This window comes from Eptesicus fuscus, chromosome 5 (genome assembly GCF_027574615.1).
Source record: "Eptesicus fuscus isolate TK198812 chromosome 5, DD_ASM_mEF_20220401, whole genome shotgun sequence".
NCBI lineage: Eukaryota > Metazoa > Chordata > Mammalia > Chiroptera > Vespertilionidae > Eptesicus > Eptesicus fuscus.
The window spans coordinates 30,150,291-30,170,380 of NC_072477.1; the positions used below are offsets into that span (position 1 = coordinate 30,150,291).

The 20,090-nt window shown below is 42.9% G+C and overlaps 1 protein-coding gene across 2 annotated transcripts in view; it reads right to left on the bottom strand.

Moving 5' to 3' along the window:
* MTHFD1 (methylenetetrahydrofolate dehydrogenase, cyclohydrolase and formyltetrahydrofolate synthetase 1) overlaps positions 1 to 20,090 on the bottom strand; it is a 58,314-nt gene that overhangs the window by 22,561 nt on the left and 15,663 nt on the right. For both annotated transcript variants that reach the window (XM_028141598.2, XM_054715999.1), the window contains exons 3-15: positions 13,980 to 14,039; positions 13,512 to 13,565; positions 12,298 to 12,434; positions 12,073 to 12,173; positions 9,982 to 10,118; positions 8,998 to 9,109; positions 4,234 to 4,361; positions 3,669 to 3,766; positions 3,318 to 3,491; positions 2,549 to 2,685; positions 972 to 1,018; positions 238 to 345; positions 23 to 97 (exon numbers count right to left, since the gene is read on the bottom strand). In XM_028141598.2, the coding sequence (XP_027997399.1) occupies positions 23 to 97; positions 238 to 345; positions 972 to 1,018; positions 2,549 to 2,685; positions 3,318 to 3,491; positions 3,669 to 3,766; positions 4,234 to 4,361; positions 8,998 to 9,109; positions 9,982 to 10,118; positions 12,073 to 12,173; positions 12,298 to 12,434; positions 13,512 to 13,565; positions 13,980 to 14,039 (1,368 nt within the window). The remainder of the gene's footprint in view (positions 1 to 22; positions 98 to 237; positions 346 to 971; positions 1,019 to 2,548; positions 2,686 to 3,317; positions 3,492 to 3,668; positions 3,767 to 4,233; positions 4,362 to 8,997; positions 9,110 to 9,981; positions 10,119 to 12,072; positions 12,174 to 12,297; positions 12,435 to 13,511; positions 13,566 to 13,979; positions 14,040 to 20,090) is intronic.

Here is a 20,090-nt window from a genome sequence, read left to right on the forward strand (position 1 = left end):
AAATGAAAAGGGAAAAGCTTACCCGTAACCTTCGGATTTGGATATCAGAAAACTTTCTCACTCCATTTACTGATGGTACCAAACGATTAAAGAGAGCCTAAAAGAAAAGGAGGAAAAGGGCTTTTAAATGAAAGGAACCCCACTGCTTTGCTACCTGTATCCCTAGCACCCAAGGGACCAACATTAATTCAGGTGCTTGAACCCTTTCAAAAGTGCCCCTGGGGCCTCCGTGCCTACCTTGTCCGTCTGAGTCTGTTCATGGAACATCCGGGCATCGATGGCCGCGGCAACGAGGTTATTGGCTGCAGTGATGGCGTGGATGTCACCAGTGAGGTGCAGATTAAACTGTGAAAGAGCAGAAGCCACATCAGTCTTCTAACTTTCCAACATCCATTCTATTCCGACCAAATCAATCCCCATGTCAAAGCCAATGGACAGCTGATGGCAGCACAGCTAGTGGACAAACCCCCGAAACGGGCCGATCTTGAATACGTAAATTACTGTCTTCAGGAGAAACTGTGGTTTCCCCTAAGTGACATGTCCAGGAACAACAAACACCACACCACCGGGATCAACGGCAACACTGAGTTACTGACGGCACTATCGTGTCCTTTAAACAGTGAGCAAGGAGTACAATGGAGCAACCCAACTCTGTGCCTATACACTGTTCCTGTTTCTGCAGTTATTGCTCTGAATTTACTCCAGGTTGGTTCTTGTCAATCTCATGCTTCATTTGATCACTTGCTTAAAATTATTAATTCCCCCTGAAAGCCAGACTTTGAAGTCCTTGTCATGTCAAAAAAACTAAGCTGCTTCACAACTTTGTAAATTAAGATTTTTTTTTTCCTTAAGTGTCACTTCTGCTGAAAAATAAGTCATTTGTCCACTAAGACCTCTACCATAAAGCTTAATTTCTGGAAGGAAAAGCCATAATAAAGGGTCTGAGTCAACCAAATCCCAGAACACTTTACCTCTTCCATAGGAATGACCTGAGAATAGCCACCGCCTGCAGCGCCACCTAGAGGACAGGTCAAGGGTGAGGCTCATGTTAGGCATGTTTCTCCACAGAGGAAATGAAATCGGTTTCATAACTGCTACACATATTATTTATTTACTTTCTACAATTTGGACAGATTTGACCAGTGTCTTTAATTTTTTCTACAAGCTGAAACACTCGGGTCTTTATTGTGCTGAACAGCCTCTCAACTGAAATCTGAATCTAACAAAAATATGAACACATACATACTGACTTACCATCTTTAGAAACAGGTTCCCCGTGATTCCTAACATCTGTTAAAAGCCCCAGCCTACAGTTACATAAAGGCAAACCTGTTCAATTTTCCACTCTCATAAACACTACTCTGGCATTTTAAAAAGGGGAATATTTAAAATACACACCAAACACAGAGACTGCAATTCTTCCTAAGTAGGAGATACACATTAGGAAACAGGTTAACTGCTAGATTTTTGTTGGCATATCTGAAATAATAACCGAAGGCCAGTCAAAAAAATATCCAGGTTTCAAGTTATCAGTGAGATAAACGTCAGCTTGAGATGGACTTTTAAATTTTATTTCTTTGGTGAGGCAGAGACCATGCAATGAAAAGTGGGCAATTTGTGATATGAGGAAAAGGAGGATATTGGGTCCAATAAGGTGAACAAGGAAAAAGGCTCATTCATATGTAAGAGAGTTAAGACAATCTCAAAAGCAGAGCTAAGTCAGCACATTTATGAAACAGAACAAAACAAACAGGCATAGGAGCAAAGAGGGTACCCCGAATTAACATTAGTAGAAATCATTAGAACAAGTAAAATATGTGATGCCCTATCTCCAAGCAAATAGGATTGTATTTAATTATAATGGATAAAAATAACTTTAATTAAAAGAACATGTCTCCAGCACTACAGCTATAAAAAACTGAAGGTGAAGTATGATTACTGACATCGTGTTTTCATGCAATCAGATGAAACACTGCTGATGGTGTTGCTTTAGAGCTTGAAATAGACATGGGGGCCCACTCTAGTACTTAAGAATAGTGCCTTTGACCCAGTTGCCTCTGAAGTCTCAGTTACTGCTATTGCAAAATGGAGATAATACTATCTTATATTAGAAAATAAAATAATACGCATAAACTGCTTAGCACAAAAGGTAGTATAAAGCACATACTCAACTAGGGTAGGCTTTTCTTAGTCCCACAGGGGGAAACATCTGTAGGGTTTGTCTATGTCTCTAGAAAGTCAGCATGGTGACTGACTACCTTTATTGTTACCGTGACAATTGACTATTAGTCATACAAAAGCACCTCCGCCTACACGGTACTCATCCTAGGAATCCCTGTGCAGTGCCATACAGTGACAGCAGGAGCAGGAGCTGGGGTGATCCGATGAAAGCCTTCAGCAAAAGCACCACGACAGGTGGGTGTGAGGAAGCCATTGCTAACGTCTAGAAAGCTGAGGACCACGTGAGCATTCATGGGTCAAGAGGGCCAGAGGAGACCGAGGGAGCGGCAGGTGTCCTCTGGCCACCACGGTCTAGTCCCACTGATACCTTTTATCCCAAAGGTGGGGCCCTGGGAAGGCTGCCGTACACACGCGAAGACGTTCTGATGGAGGTGGGCGCCGAGGGCTTGCACCAGCCCAATTGTGGTCGTGCTTTTCCCTTCTCCCAGGGGCGTTGGAGTTATTCTTCAAGATGAAAGCAGAAGAGGGAAATTACATTTAGGGGATTAAATTGATGTGAATCCCTAAGCCAGATCTAACGGATCCTAGAGAATGATTCTTAACCTGAATAACGAGATGAAAGATCTGACAAAGGTCTTAGGAGTGTTGGTTGTAACTTCCCCCTAATTTTAAATTAAAAAAACACTGCTGTGCTTTAGCTGTTCTCACTGTAAGGAGAAATACACTTTACCTTGTAGAAAGACACTACTCTGATTTAAATTTCTCAACCTAGTCTCAAAAACTAGCTTTTATATGTAACTCAGCCAAGCAATAAAAATGAATGCTCACTAGAGCTAACAAATTAATGAATTTGGGGTTAAGAAAAAGCAATTCCATATGAAGACCAGGTTTTAAGATCCAATTCTTTCACTTACTAGATGAATAACTTAACAAAATTTTCTCATCTCTGAAGGTTATAACCTACTCTGACCTCACAGGGTGGCTGTAAGGATCAAATTAGATAAAAACACCTGTGAAAATGCTAAGACCAAAGTAAAGGAACCTCCACACATACGTGCTAAGTGCAAATGCAACCCCTGGTAATAATAATCAGGATTAATATTAAGATTTGATTGGCAAATGAATAAAAGTCGCACCCAGTCACCACCACGTATTTGCCATCGGGCTGCTGTTTCAGGCGGTCCAGCACCGACAGCAGGACTTTGGCCTTGGTTTCACCATACAATTCCACCTCCTCCGAGAACAGACCAATTTCTCGAGCCAGCTTACTGATGGGCTTTGGCTTGCAGGATCGGGATATGTCAATGTCACTTAAAAGAAATATAGGAACGGTGAATCCATCTTTATTCATGGAAGGTATTAATCCCAGCCTAGTAATGACCCTCCCCAACCACTGATGGTACTTTCAGAAGGGGTACAGATACGTGTAGCCATGGCTACAAATCAACAACCCACAAAGTTTTAAACCTGTAAAATTTCATTTTTACCTTGGAACAGGTGTCTTGAGATTAAGCTTGTTATGCTCAATCATCCACTTTCCTGATTTAGATTTCTCCAGAAAACGCTTTGCACTCTCTACTGTGCTCTAAAAAAAACACCAAAAACAACAAAATATAAATGGAACCTAAGAGAGGTGATTATTTTAACCTCCACCTCAACTCTTAATTCTGGACAACTCAAGTGCAATCAAAATGAACACCTTCGTGGTCCATCTATTCACATGCTTCCATTCTGGGCTGCTTGCCTCTTCCCAAATCAGCTGGCGTGGGTTAAAAAGGGCAAGAAAGCCAAGTCCTACTTAGCAAAGTCAGCTTTTGCGCTTTCTTTTCCTTAAGTTATCCCGCAGTAAAGGAGAACTGTGCCTTCCCTACTTTCCTCTACTCATGTGACCGATTCTATTTCTCTGTTCTTCCATTCCCTTTTTTTTCTTCCACAGATTCATATCCTTCCTTAGCTTCTGAGCAGGTTTTATGACATTTCTACTTGGAGAGAAGAGCGGTAACTTGAACGCTACCCGTTTCCTAGATTATAGAAACCTTTATTCAAACGCACCTGCATTAGCATTGCCACTGTCATGGGCCCGACGCCACCAGGAACAGGAGTGATGAAGCCCGCCCTCTCCTTGGCCTCACTGAATGCCACATCGCCCACAAGTTTTCTCCCACTCTGCTTAGTATCATCTGGTCATGGGGGGGAAACATCAAAGCAAAGTGTCAGCATCGTAATCCTGGTGTTTATTTCTAAATTAAGAGATCAACTACGACCGCTTGTTCCCAAAATGAAGTAAAGTTTAGGGTGTGTAGTCCCATCTGGCTCAAGTGCCCACTTTACCTAAAAGCTACGGGATGACAGGTGTCTGCTATTTCCTAGGGAAAAACTTATTTTACCTGCATAAATTCACACGATACATAAGTGGTTTTTCAGAACCAAAAGAATCCTTTTGTAATCTGTCAGGTGACAAATAAAACACCAACTGTTTTTTACTCTTAAAGCCAACTATCCAATTTATAATGAGCTCCTTTTAAAATGTTAATTTGCCAAGGCCCACAGAGGAATTTTTTGGGTGCACAAACCTCCAACTATGCCACAGCTGCCAGATACCGTTTCTACAGCAACTGTCAGCATTTTGTAAGCTCCATGCATGAGATGGAGGAACAATTCAACATCCAATTCCCAAGATGAGCAGCTACTTAAATGTATGCAAGAGGCAAATATAATTACACTTCCCTTAAAAGGATACAAGAATAACTACAATTCTTACCAGCAAAGAACAGCTATTCAAGGGAACAAAGCCCAGTGACACATCACTGTTCCCGCACACAGAAAGCATCCCCCCTTGGCTTCAGTGTACTTGGGGAGGGGCTGGTGGACAGGGCCGGGCCCTGCAGCGCTGAGGCTCCCAGGCAGGATCTGGTAGGATCGTAGCCCTTTCACGACCTCCTTTTGATCGGATCACCACAATGAGCGAGGATGCTTCAGAGTACAGCAGGTCCTCAAATAATGTCACTTCATTCAACATCGATGAGAAAAGAACTTGCCCTACTGAGTGAGTGTGACGTGCCCTGCAATGGGAGGGGTCCTGTCCAGGGCAGGTTCCCTCCGTGCACCCTGAGCTGTATGACTAGGCTCCAGCCACCCGTGACCCTGAACTGGAAGAAGTGGGCTGGAAAAGAATGCACTTTCTTGTTTTCATTCGTCTTTCTAAAATGTATGTATAGCTCACATTGATCTCGATGTTTAATATTAGACTGAAAGTCTTTATTTAGAAGTTGGGTGATATTTTTGTGACCAAAAATACGCCATAGAAACTTAACTCTTATTTGCACCAATTAGTCTATGGTAAAATTGGTTTCGTTACACAGTGCTTCACTTAAAATCACAGTTTCCAAGAACCTACAGACCATACTAACTATGGTGTCTTACCTGTACAGCCAAAAGGTCAGAAGCCAGAGACCTAGGCTGTGGGATCAGCTCTTCCACTAACTGCTAGTCCTCAACCCTGTGGGCTCCTTACTGATCAGAAGTCCAAAGATGCAAGGAAGGATAATGCTACTTATTTCACAAGCTTGCTGAGAATCAAGTGAAAAATGTGCATATTCTTGAAATTGAAAAAGCATTCCGCAAACATAAGAGTTTTTCTTCCCATCCTAGCCACATAAGAGATTTTCATTCTGTACTATAAGGAGCTGATAAATAAAAACTCTTCAGACAGTTTCTAGAAGATTATAAAGCAGCAGCTCTGGCAGAACATTTCCTCTCATAACCACTAATGTGGTTTCAAAAGGCCAAGGTTGTGTCCTTTGTGCAGGTTTCAATAGTCCAACGCTGATGTTAGCTTCAAACCCCAACACCTCTTTCTATTAATTATTATTATCAATGTGAGTCACTTTCTTCATGTTTCTCAATATATAGGAGACATATCATGTACTGCACAACCAAATGCTCTACTGAAAGAGCTCAGTTTTGCTAGTTAATCAAACAGGGTTGACTTGAGTGCCCTCTGATGTCTGTATAGTATTTCGTGGACAGTCTGATGTGGTCGGTGGAAAAAGCGACCACTTCTCAATCTAAGTGAGTGAATGGATTTAGTAACCAACATACATCTTGGTGAAATACCCCGGGGCCTAGAACTTCTTTCATTGGGAATTATAGGTGCAAAATTCAACTGAAGATCCAGCTGAGATTTTACTCCTTCACATTTAATTTGGGGACCTCCAATCATAGAGTCCAGTATAGAAGCCACTGTGCTGGGTGAGTTGAGATTGGACTGGGACAGGGTGGGGAATCTGTTCCCTCTTTTTATAGCCCCTCCAAATAAAACCTACGATTAATCTAGTCCTTCTCAAATTATCTTTAGTGAGCCAAGCAGGAAGAACACTTTGATGTGTTTCTCTGGCCAATTCTTTCTGCTCTGCACTTGAAACTTTAAAAATATTCCTCTTTTATGGGGGGTATGGGGGGGGGGGGAAGCACACACCTTAATTCATTCTTTTTTTTTTTTAATTGATTTTGTACAGAGAGGAAGAGAGAGGGATAGAGAGTTAGAAACATCGATGAGAGAGAAACATCGATCAGCTGCCTCTTGCACACCCCCTACTGGGGATGTGCCCACAACCAAGGTACCTGCCCTTGACTGGAATCGAACCTGGGACCCTTCATTCCGCAGGCTGACGCTCTATCCACTGAGCCAAACCGGTCAGGGCCTTAATTTATTCTTATTTGGCAAGTGTCTTATAATGTTATCCACACAAATGATTTAAATTATCAAAATATGAACCAAGAAGTGGCCCAGCTGTGCTTTTAAAATGAAGACCCATGGTCTGCAACTCAGTTATTCTGCCATCTTGTGGAAACATTAAAATCCTGCCTTATTGATATTTATTCACCTATAGGATCAGTAAAGATAGGGCATTGATTTTATTCACATTTTACCATCTACATGAGGAATAAATGTGAGCAGGATGGTAAGTTTCATGTTTAAGTCACATTTCATACTTACCTGCAAATTTCTTACCTATTTGCAAGACTTAAGATCCCCACCCAGGTGTTTCTTCATCTCCCTCAAATCTAGTCCCCTCCCCCCCCCCCGACAAAAAAAAATGCCCAATGCAGAAATATGACACAGAAGATGCAAGGTTTTAAAGAGAATGAGCGTGAATGTCATGTCGCAAATGCTCAATGTGAGGAGTTGTAGGTAAGTACTTTCTCGATCACCCATTAGATAATTACAAGAATATTAGTGCTCAATTATGAGCTACTGTCTTAAAAGCACGGTAGGGAGAGTGGGAGGCAGGTTAAAAACAGCGAAGGCTTGACAGTGACTAATATTCCTGGCAGCTTAGTGTCTATATTTCAAACTTCAGATGGCAAGGGAGAAAAATGATTATCCTTGCTATAACTCTCTTCAACAATTCAATAGATACAAGAGCGTGCAAGCAGTTAGAAGGCGTACGCTGGACAGGGCACCGCAGAGACCCCTGCCCTGGAGCAGCTGACTGACTCGTGGAGGAGCCCACAGGGCACCAAGTATGAGACACATATGATAAAAGAAGCACAAGTCTTATGAGGAGGAAGGGAATGCGGGAGGGAGGGAGGGACAGAGAGGATTGTACAAAGAGGACACCGTCCCTTGTTGAAGGGATATCAGGCAAGGCTTGGAAGGAAGAAGGGGCATTTCAGACAGAGACGAGGTGGGGAGGAGGTTGGCTGAAAGTGAAGATCAGAGCTGAGCTTATGCAGTTTTGTGTAGCCCAAGGCCTGGGGTGGGTCTCTCGATTAAAGATTGTTCCTTCTTGAATCTATGAGGTATGTATACAGGTCCACACTGTATTGTACTTTCAAATTTTATGTTTGAAGACTCCATGAAGAAAGAACAGCCTGCTCCACTGCAGATGCTGTCAAGGACAAACAAGGGCATGTGGTCCGTTTACAACAACGTAAGGCAGGTTTTCACAAAGCGATGTGAGAGGAGGCCGCAGAGGTGGCTGCAACTAGTACGGGGTTAAGGAGTCTGACAGGTGACATGGACGAGGAGGCTCACGGGCCCATGTCAAGGTGAATATGGCAAAAGCACACAGATGGGTCTGAATGGGCATCAGGCCAGTAAGAAATTCCAGCAGTCCATCCAGTTGAGAGGGTTACACTCAACGGTGACATTGGGGACAGAGGGAAGAGGAAAAAAAATCTAATATTTAAAAATAAATCCAATAAGGGGAACAATTGGGAGGGAAACAAAAAGGCTCCAGACCCGTGGGAAGGAAGAACGGTGACAACATAAATGAAAACAGGGGTGAGGCACGAATTAGGGAGAAGGATGCCAAGTACAGCTGTGGACGTGGCTGTAAGGCTTTACCCTCTCAGCCTAGAAAAAGGAGGTCAAACTCCTTCTTTTTCGTGGAAAGCCCCCTAGAGGACTCCTGGCAGAATGAGCCCCTCTCCTGAAGTCTCACAGCACTTTGCAAAGATGACCCTGTATTTTAAATCCATCCACCCATTGCTGAAAGAAAGAGTAATCTGTACACAGTATGAGACCTCCCTCTTGCCCCTCTCCAGTCCTCTCCCTGGACAGTCATCTCGGGAGCTGCACAGCAGCGGCTGAAACCATGGGTTCTGCCGTCAAGCTGACTGCCTGCCTGCCAGTAGCGACGTCCCATCTATGGACTGTAAGCACCCACGGGCAGGCCAATCACACTGAACCTCAGCACTTCAGCCTAAATCAGGATCAGGGATTCTCACTTAGGCTTCACCTGATGACCTAGACATCTTCCTCAGCCCAGCCCTCCACCAGACCCACCTTCCTCCCCCAGCAACACTCACCTGGGATGTAGTTGATTCCACAGTCAATGACTATTGCCCCGGGTTTGATCCACTCCCCTTTCACCATTTCAGGCTGACCCACGGCAACCACCAGGATGTCACCTTTATTTACCTAAGGAAAGAGGATTCTGACTTCAGAAACTAAAAGCGAAACATAAAAAAATCTAGACGTGGAGAGGACATTCCTTTCATCCCTGCATGAGATTTTCACTGCCATCAGCTATTTTCTGCAGGCCACTCACTGACAGCGCTCTGGATGCTCTGCTCATTCCTATACATGCCAAAAGCTCCCCCTTCACAAGGTATTTTACCAATGGGGAACTTGATAAGAACCCAAGGGAGCCACAGGCCTCGGATGATGTCCTGAATGAAAAATATCCAAAGACTGCTCCCTGTGAAATGTGGGAACTTCCGCCTCCCGCAGAACGCTGCTTGGCGACCATTATAAAAGAAGGTGCTGGGCCTCTCTCCTGCTCTCTCCACATTTAAGAGACTGCACTGTCAATAGAATGTGTACATATGAGAATTCCTGGGCTCAGGAATCGGAAGCAGGGGTCAAGAACAAACTGCAACCAATGTCATAGAACCTCTGTCCACACATTTCCCTCCGAAGCACCTTTATCTCTGAGGCCACCCTTCTTATCACTGTGGGAGTCAATCCCAGTTCTTATTCGGCCAATCCCTATCTACCATAGAGGAGCCTGGTACAGAAAGAATATAGTCAGAACAAAATCTGTGTGACCTTGGGCAAGTGCTCCATGTGAATTCATTTTTTCATCTTACAAAATGAGACAAGAATCATAGATTTGTTATAGAAGAATCTTAGACTTGTTAGGATACATGAGATAATGAGGTAAAGTACACGATAGTTTCTGGCACTTAAATGTTAGTTATTCCCATTAAGTGAGAACATGCCACCACACACACACACACACACACACACACACACACACATCACCTTCCACTCCATGCTGGATCTCCTACCTCCTTGTCTAGATTGGCAGTCTTGGAGTGGCAGGTGGTCACTGTGGCGTGGTTCCACAGAAGCAAGTCATGCATGGGGGCACCGACTATTTTACTGCGCCCGATCACCACAGCGTGCCTTCCGGCAATCTGCATCCCTGCAAGAAAAGCCAGCGTGCATCAGAGAACTGGGGGAAACTGCCCTCCTTCGCATGTCGCCTATGTGGGAAAATTCAGAACAAGTGCGTGAAAACAGATTTAGAGCACCAATAAGAAATCTTCCAAAAACACGCTTTCTTAGGAAATAATGTTCTCAACTCTAGGGTTTTAGCTACAAATTGATTCTGTACATGTGTCTTTCTTGCTGTGGGTTTTTGAGAGCAGCTTAAGCCAAGATACATTCATTCAGTCACCAGAGAGTGGGAAGAAAACCTACACTTAAAGAAAAAAAAAAGAAACCGTGACATACAGCTAATAAACAGCCATATGGAAGAAGACATCAGACTCAATTCCATGGAAAAAATAGTGATGACAAATAGGGGGCATGTAATGGGGTGGAGGGAAATTAGATTCATACATATTGGTGATTCTTCCCACCTTGGGTAAGCTTATTTATGCAGTTCCTCGCCTAATTTTATTTCGGCTTAGGGCCTGATCCATAGGGTTATTTGCTGGAAAGTGAAAAAGGGGGATTTAACTGTGGTAGAAAGCTTTCCTTTTGCCTACTCAGCATCCGTTCTTCTGGGATTTATACCAAGGTCCTTTTCTCGACTGGCATACTCTACTTCATAGAAATGGTCTGGGCGAGCACCCAACAGTGGGCACGTGACCGTGCTTCATCCCCTGGCCAATGAGAGCCAATCCCATGACGGTTGGGCACAAGGATGGAACAGGGCTGGAGCTGCTTGGGGCCACCAAACGGAGTCTGGGAATGAGCTAGAAAAAGAGCAGAAATAAAGTACCGAAGACTCCACCTGAGCTCCCCTTCCTAAGCTGTGGCTGAAGTGCTTAAGGCAGTTGGTGCTTAAATTGTGCTTCTTGCAAAACATTAATTTTATCCAAAAAAGATAAGCTTCTATATAAAGCTAACACCACAAACATCTAGAAGTAAAGCCCTCAAAGTCTGAAGTGTTTAAACTAATGGCAGCTTCACTAGCCATTAGAGGAAGTGGAAGCCTGTAGCTGCTGTGGCTCATGGGATTCGTTTTTATCAAGTTGCAACAAACTGCTAAAGAGGCTGTCGAATATAAACTTAGTCGTGGGACTGAACAGCAACAGTTGTCATAAGGCTTATAGTCTGACCTTTTCTCACTAACCACAGAAAATTTTCTTTTACATAGGCCAGTGATGGGCAACCTTTTGAGCTTGGTGTGTCAAACTTCGCCAAAAAACTGAGCATAACTCGGGTAGTGTGTCACTTTGAGGAAAAAACTAACTCCAAGACTCTAGTCGCAAATGTTTCATCCTCGGGAGCAGCAAATGTTTCATCCTCGGCATGCGGCCGCGTGTCATCAGAAATGGCTACGCGTGTCAGTGCTGACACGCGTGTCATAGGTTCGCCATCACTGACATAGGCCAACATTTTCCACTTCAAACTTCTGATCCACTTCCTCTACACAGGACACACTTCCTTCTAAAAAATAAGCTCTGCTAAAGGATTTGTGATGAAATAAAAATACCGAGATGCTGATTAGGTGATGAGGTAATATAGCCAATTGTTCAGAGATGGTTTCCATCTGTCTAGGTGCCCACTGGGGAGGTGGGGACTTTTCACATTACACCCCTACATACTATCTTAATTCTTACTACCATATAGGCTTTTTTCCACACACACACACACACACACACACACACACACACACACAAATTGCTTTGAACTTGGCTCTGCTGCCTCTTAGACAAATTACTCAATCTTTCTGAGCCTGTTTTCTCAGCTTTTGAACAATGACAGTACCTATTTCATAGGCTTGTTGAGGACTTAGGTAAAGCCCCTAGCAGATAGGTCCTCGTGCCAATCAAGTCTGTTTATGTAGGGCCCACAATGAACCTCCTCTGTACCTGAGCATGTCAAGACCAAGCTCTAAGAAATGGGGCTTTGCTTTTGGTTTTTACCTGTCCCTTTGATGAGTTCCAAGCATCCTTTAGGTGTACAAGGGATGAAGCAGTCATTTAGGTCACCTCTAGCAAGTTTTCCAGCACTGATGTTAGTCAATCTAAAACAATGAAAGCAATGAAGGGGAAATAAAGGTAACTCAGGTGTTTTTACTCTTTAGAAGCAAATATATTATTTATATTTGGAATCATGCAATGTGATGTAGAAAGTTAAGTCACACTCACCCATCTACATCCTTTTCAGGTATAATAGCATTGACCACTGCTTCAGTGTTAATGGGATTCTCTGAATCTAAAGGTAGCTGCACTATGAACCCATGTATGGTGTGGTCTTCATTCAAAGATGTAATGTACTTTAATACCTGAAAACAATACCACATACAATCTGTATGTCACATAGAAATACAGGGTGGAGAAATACTTTCCAAGTCAAAAGGAAGGTTGTCCCCTAAGAGTTTAATTGTAATAATCTCAAAATGTACCTCCTCTTGAATCCTGAGAGAATTCTACTTTACCACAGAATATAATCACCAGCGGTCTGGTAAGAAATCCATCAAAGAACTAAGAATTTCAACAATAATAACCACTCATCATGGTCTAAATCAAGATTTCTGTGATAACAGAAATGTTCTATACTTTACAATTTACAATACAATAGTGGTTACTGAATACTTGAAATGTGGCTAATACAACTGAAGAACTGAATTTGTAAATTTTCTTTCATTTTAATTAAATGGCCACATGGGGCTAGTGGCTACCCTATTGGACATTGCAGATGCAGAACATTTCCATGCCTTCAGAAAGTTCTTCTTCCCTCCTGCCCCTTCAGTTAACCCACTATCTACAAGCAACCACAGTTCTGATTTTAATCACAGATTTATTTATTCTATTCTTTAAAAATAAAAATACTTTTATTGATTTCAGAGAGGAAGAGAGAAATAGAAACATCAATGATGAGAATCATTGATCGGTTGCCTCCTGCATGCCCCCCACTGAGGATCAAGCCAGGAACCCAGGCATGTGCCCTTACCAGGGAATTAAACCATGACTTCCTGGTTCATAGGTCAATGCTCAACCACTGAGCCACACAGGCCGGACTATTCTGCCTATTCTTGAGCATCATATAAATGAAATACACATTTGGTTTTTAAGATGCATATAACTACAGGCAAGGGGTCATTTTTTAATCAACACCGCAGGTGATTTGGAAACAAATGCTGCTGCAATCACACTCTGAGTATCAAACATTCACACCCTAGCTCTGCACCATTTACTCCGTAGGTATTTTCAAAGATTTTCTGTAGGCAGAGTCTGTGAAGAAAGAATTACCTGGAGGTCTTCTGTATGCTGAATGTGTCAATCCCTAAAGTTCTATTAAACCAAAACCAGAGAGGAAAGCCTTCAGCTGCCCTCTTAACACTCAGGTCCTAAAAGCTCACCTCAGCTTCTGTGGTCGATCTTGGTAACTTAATGTGAGTGGCTTTGATCCCAATCTGCAAAAACGAACATTTAAAACAGGCGTTCAGCAAGAGAACTTGAGACAGGGGCCCGTTTCTTTTACAGATATGACTAAAACAAACCATGCGGTGTTTTAATCACTTCACCCTACGTTCTGAAAAATCAGTCTCTCATTCTGACCCGCTCATCATTTACTTAATTGTCGTCACTGCACTTAAGCAATCCCATGCCCACTGTTCCTGCTCTTTGGGAAGAAGGCAGATCATTGATTAGAAAACATTCCAGGCTGCACCAGAGGCTGCAGCTCTAAGTCACCCATTTCTGACTTGCAACATAGATAAACGAAAGCCCGCTGTGGGCGAGAAACGTTTTTATGGGGAGGGGCACAGAGGGCAAGGGTGGCAGGCAGGGGTGGGGTGGGGGTGACAACACTGCTGTTCTCGCTTTACCTCTTCTGCAGCCTTCAGCTTCACGTTTATATAAAGATTGGAATCATCTCTGTTGCCAACCTAGAATAATAAACACATGCAAATCAGACGATCAGGAAAGTCAAGGTGTACAGAAAAGCTTCCTTGACTCCTGTTGCAGAGAACTTCAACAGGAGGATCAGGAGAATGTCAGGGCAGGATGGAGATGTGAACACAGGTGGGATTAGGGCTACCTCCCCAAACAAGGCCCACCTGATTCCCACTGAAAAAGCCAAAAGAAAAGAAAAAGCAGGGGACGCCTGGATCTGCCTTGGAAATTAGGACGGTGCTGCAGGCCTGCCTCAAACGTGGAGTTTCTGCTGACATTGAGAGAGACAGGACTGGGGGACTGCCATCGGGAGAGAAACAACACAGCTGAGACAGGAACACCCAGAGGGCACATTCTGCTTCCTCTCCCTCACCCCCAGGGGCAGTGGAGAGCTCTCATGCCCACACCAGAGAAAAACCAGCTAGGGTGGACTCTTCCTACCTTACACAGAGCAGACACCTGTGCGAGGCAAAGGGCAGTCTGCTGGCCCCAAGACAAAGAAGCAGCCAAGTCCTTTGAACCACTGTGCTAGGTCTCACTATGTTCCTTCTATTTAATCACAGTCATATTTATAGTTTTTCACTGTAACCATTTATCTGTGAAATTTTATTTTACAAATATTTTTACATGTTCCAGTGGTTGACAGTTGTCCTTTTCAAGGTTGAAATAGACTCTCAAGGTGAAATGCTATGAATTTGGCTTCTGTCAAAATTGCAGAGGGAAAAATGGTAGGCCCATCAATATCAACGCTGAGAAAGCTAACCCCAGTTTTGTAAAACTACTGTTTGGAATTCTCTGCTATTTTTTAGACGGCCTCTTATTCTAAAAAAAATAACGTTGCTTTCTAGCCTGCTTGAATAATGAGGAAGATAAAGTTAGCTGTCTGACTTTGTAGACCAGAGACTAGATATGCCCATACTCTCAATGCCATGCCAGGTATATTTTTTTAAAAAATATTTTATTGATCTTTCACAGAGAGGAAGGGAGAGGGATAGAGAGTCAGAAACATCGATCAGCCGCCTCCTGCACGCCCTCCACTGGGGATGCGCCCGCAACCAAGGCACATGCCCCCGACCGGAATCGAACCTGGGACCTTTCAGTCCTGCAGGCTGACGCTCTATCCACTGAGCCAAACTGGCTCTAGCATGCCAGGTGTATTTTTTAATTGAATAGAACTGTGTTGTTTTCAGGGCCAGCAGCGAGATAACCACTAAGCGCACATAGGGCTGGCTCTTTAATAAAAAGGGAAGTTCTGCTTGTAGCTTTGCTTAGAATTTGAATTCATTTTCTCTAAGCCCATCGAGGTAAATAGAGTGTGACTCCAAACTCTCTGAGCATTGCTTGATTTACTCCGGTTCTCTGTAACAATGCAAGGCTCCTTTTAACAGGACAACCTGAGAAAGAAGCCGGCCTCAGTAACAGAGTATTTCCAGTCCCTGTCATGTTGATGCTACAATGGGAAGCTCCCCGCAGGCCCACGGATCATTGCCTCACTCTTAGCTTCTGCTGTCTTTTACACACATGTTTTGCCGATGCCAATTTGAATTTCATCTCTTGAAAGGTAAGTCTGTTGCGGAAATGTGATTTTTTTTTAATGGCTTATTTAACCTAAGCCGCTTCCTGTGGGGGCTTCCCTAGAATTTTAGTGCCTCACATATTTTTTCTTTGGCCATTTTCTATACATTCTTTGCCCCTAGCATTCAACCTTCATTGATTGAGTTATCAGATTTAATGCACTGACTTTTAGATCAAAGTAGGAAAGAAGATCGTTCTAAATACAGAGTATTTTTTTACATTTTCATTAGTATTTATAACTACAATTCATTATTTAGACTTATCTCTGAGTTTAAATGGTTTTATCGCCCACTGCCCGTCCTTTTAAAATTATAATTTCTCTCTACTGCAATTTACTTTCACTCATCTCTCAGGTAGCTGACATGCAACTGTAAGTCACTTCTCCATAAAAGGTATGCAGGCATTTTTCTGAGTCTCTCTGTATCTGAAAATATCTTTTGCTATCTTTGCACCTGAAGGATCCACTTGGCTGAATTTGCTGTCACATCATTTTCCTTCAGAGACGTAGTGACTTTTTGCTGTTGTTTCTTTATAGGAACTGTTTTCTGTCTGAATGTCTCGGAAAGAATTTTTCTAAACCTCCATTTTATTTTTTTAAGATATATTTTTTATTGATTTCAGAGAGGAAGGGAGAGGGAGAGAGAGAGAGAAACAACAATGATGAGAGAGAATTATTGATCGGCTGCCTCCTGCACACCCCCTACTGGGGATCAAGCCCGTAACCCAGGCGTATGCCCTTGACCAGAATCAAACCCACGACCCTTCAGTCCACAGACTGACGCTCTACCCACTGAGCCAAGCCAGCTAGAGCAAAACTGACACTCATTTTAAAAAGAAAGCTTAACAGTTACAGTTATGAGCATATGTCAAAGTTTTGTTATAATCCTAATGCAAAGCAAAAGACCTCTTAGGAGCCAATTCAAAGACTCACTCTCGCTGAAACCGGTTTGGCTCAGTGGATAGAGCATCAGCCTGCGAACTGAAAGGTCCCAGGTTCGATTCCGGTCAGGGGCACGTACGTTGGTTGTGGGCACATCCCCAGTGGGGGACGTGCAGGAGGCAGCTGATCGATGTTTCTCTCTCATCGATGTTTCTAACTCTATCTCTCTCCCTTCCTCTCTGTAAAAAAATCAATAAAATATTAAAAAAAAAAAAAGACTCACTCTCAGGACAGGCATTCTACAGAGGAAAATGGTTGTACAATCATCCTAGACGTGATGCAAAAAGAAGGTTTATGAAGCACGGTAGATTCGTGACTGTCAATCAAGTGGGTGGGTGGGAGACTGGTTCCCCAGAACAAATCTTAAATCCATTAGAGTTTATCAAGAAAATCACTTAAGCATTTTAACAGAATGCTAATTTCTTTCCAGAAGGAGGTGAATTACATTATTGAAAAAAGTCCTTGCCCAGAAAAAGTTAGGAACATATTTTTAAACAACAGGAGTCTGCAAACTGTTTCTGTAAGAAGCCAGACAGTATATATTTAGGGTTTTCCAGGCCATGTATTGTCACACATTTTGCTTCTTTTTTTTAACACTTTACAACCTGAACAGCATTTGGACTTGGGCCCCTGTTTTATAACATAAAATAACCTGGGTACTGGTCCTCTCAGTAATTTTTCTTTCTGCTTCAAGAGATATTCAGGTCAGGTGAGTTTATCAATTTTATTATTTTGTCCGTGTTCTTTGTGAGGACTGAATCAGTTGCCATGAGCAAAGCACTCTGAATAGTCCTGGTAGGAAGCAAGTGTCAGTTCTTATAGTATTAATGACTAGAGGCCCGATGCATGAAATTCGTGCGCAGCCCCGGCTTTGTCTGGAAGGTCCTCCGGAAGGTTGTTTGGCTGTCTGGTCTAATTAGCATATTACGCTTTTATTATTATAGATTAAAGTATTTTATATGCTAAGGGAATGGAAATACAGCCTCATTTGTACCTCTGAGAATTAGTCAAGTCTTAATTTCTTTTAAATATTCAGTTATTTGGGAAGTTAACAGTCCATTATGTTTTTTAAAAATTTCAACTTTTAGGTATATATACCCCAGCCAGATCATGACTATTCTTGACTGCAATGCTAAGAAATTAGAAAAACAAAGGGGAAAAGCAAATTATTTTTGGAGATAGATCTGGGTTCACATCCCAGACTCGGTCCCTTGCAGACCGTGGCTTCAGAAAAACTTCCCAAGATCCCTGGCATCAGTTACTGTGATGATAAGGAGGCAGTGCCCAACCTGCCGGGCTAGTGCCAATATACACAAATCACTGAATGTCAGCAGACACTACAAAAGCAGTACTGTCTTTCCTTCCGGAGGAATGGGAGTGGGTGTGGATGGATGGGTGGTGATCAGATTTGCATTTTGACAAGGGCGGCAAAGGACTGGAAGCATCCAGATCAGACACTTAAAACCTGTAAGCGCCAGACTGCACTGGCCCCAGGGGGTGGAGCAAGCACAAATCAAAACAGAAAACAGATTCCAAGAGCTTTCGAGAGGCAGGCTCAATAGCACCATAACCCTCCAGGGGATGTGTGGAGAGTGAGGGAGATCCTATAGGTGATCTCAGGTTTCTGATTTGCAGGTGTGGGAAGATGGTGGTGCCAGGTCACCAGGATGGAAAAAAAAATGAGGTCGAGATGTGATCATGTGAAAATAAACAGAAACCTCATTGAAAGTGGAGTTGGGAGGCTGGAAGAGAGAACTCTCACACACATCACGCAAAGCACTCCAGCAGGAAGAGATGGACCTTGCAGCCTCTCACAGGAAGTGATACAACTGGACTACCTCAGCAGGAAGAAAGGTTTCCGCCTTAACAGCTCAGCCAATGGGAGACTGCCACAGCTCAGCCAATGAAAAGTCACCAGACCCTGACCTTCCAGTTTCCTCCAGTGGATTCTTCCTTTACAGCAGCCCCGCCCAAGTCCCCAAAAGAGCTTCCGCTCTCCTTTGTTTTTCTGAACTTGCACCTTTAGACCGCATGTCCTGAATTACAACTGTTTGTTGTTCCCGAATAAACCCATTTTGCTAGAGAAATATTGGCTATTTAAGGTCAACAATTACAGCATAGTATGTGTAAGCCTTGCATCATGGAAAGATGCTGACTCTGGTGCTAAAGTGCAAGATTAAAATACTCTACCACTGTTTTACTGGTGAGGACATAGAAGACAAAGCTGTAGAAAACTATTCGTGTAAACAAAAACACTTGCAATCAATAAATTTAAAATGTGAGTTTAGAAATCAATCTTTAAAACAGGAGGAAAAGCCGAAACAGGTTTGGCTCAGTGGATAGAGTGTCGGCCTGCAGACTGAAAGGTCCCAGGTTCGATTCCGGTCAAAGGCATGTATCTTGGTTGCGGGAACATCCCCAATAGGAGGTGTGCAGGAGGCAGCTGATCGATGTTTCTCATCGATGTTTCTAACTCTCTATCCCTCTTCCCTTCCTCTCTGTAAAATATCAATAAAATATATTAAAAAGAAGAAAGACAGGAGGAAAAAACCAATATTGCTAAGGAAAGGGGTAAAGAAACAGATTTATAGTTTATGACATTTACTCTTTCTACAACAAACAACTCACAAGCATGAGCCAAGAAATAACTGATCCCCCACATGTACCGAGTGTACACCCACAACATACACCTTTGATTCTTAGTAATTTGCAAAAAAAAGAAAAATCCACCACAGGAGAGAACACACCAGGCAGAACAGGCCTTCTGTGTTTTTCTTCTCAGCTGAGGCCTCTTAGGACAATTAACAGAAATGGGGGAAATATTTAAGTACTATTCACTCTGAAATTCTTGATGAACATTGGACAGAAACTTAGCAAGGGATTAAGTAATGTAAGTGGAGACATACATACAGAGAGAAATGTGAAGTGATGAAGCAGGTTTTTAAAATATATATATTTTTTTAAATATATTTTTATTGATTTCAGAGAGGAAGGGAGAGGAAGATGGAGATGGAGATAGAAACATCAGTGATGAGAGAGAATCACTGATCGGCTGCCTCCTGTATGCCCCACACTGGGGATCGAGCCCGAAACCCATTAATGTGCCTTGACCGGGAATCCAACTGTGACCTCCTGGTTCATAGGTCAATGCTCAACCACTGAGCCACGCTGGCTGGGCTTAATTGATATTTTTGAGAGAGAGAGGGAGGAGGGGAGAGAGAGACATCAATTTGTTGTTTCACTTATTTATGCATCCATTGGTTGATTTTTGTATGTGCCCTGACTGGGGATCAAACACACAACCTTGGCATATCAGAACGATGCTCTAACCAACTGAGCTACCTGGAAGCAGGTATGTCTGAAGGGAATTTCAAATGAAAGCTATCAGTTTCGTCACCCAAATCAACCCTTCAAATCATTCTTTGTACATTTGTCTATATAACAAATATTTATTGAAGGCCTCCTACTGTATGAATCTGGAGCTCAGGGAAGAAAATGTGGACAGAGGTCTAAATTAGAATGTATTCTC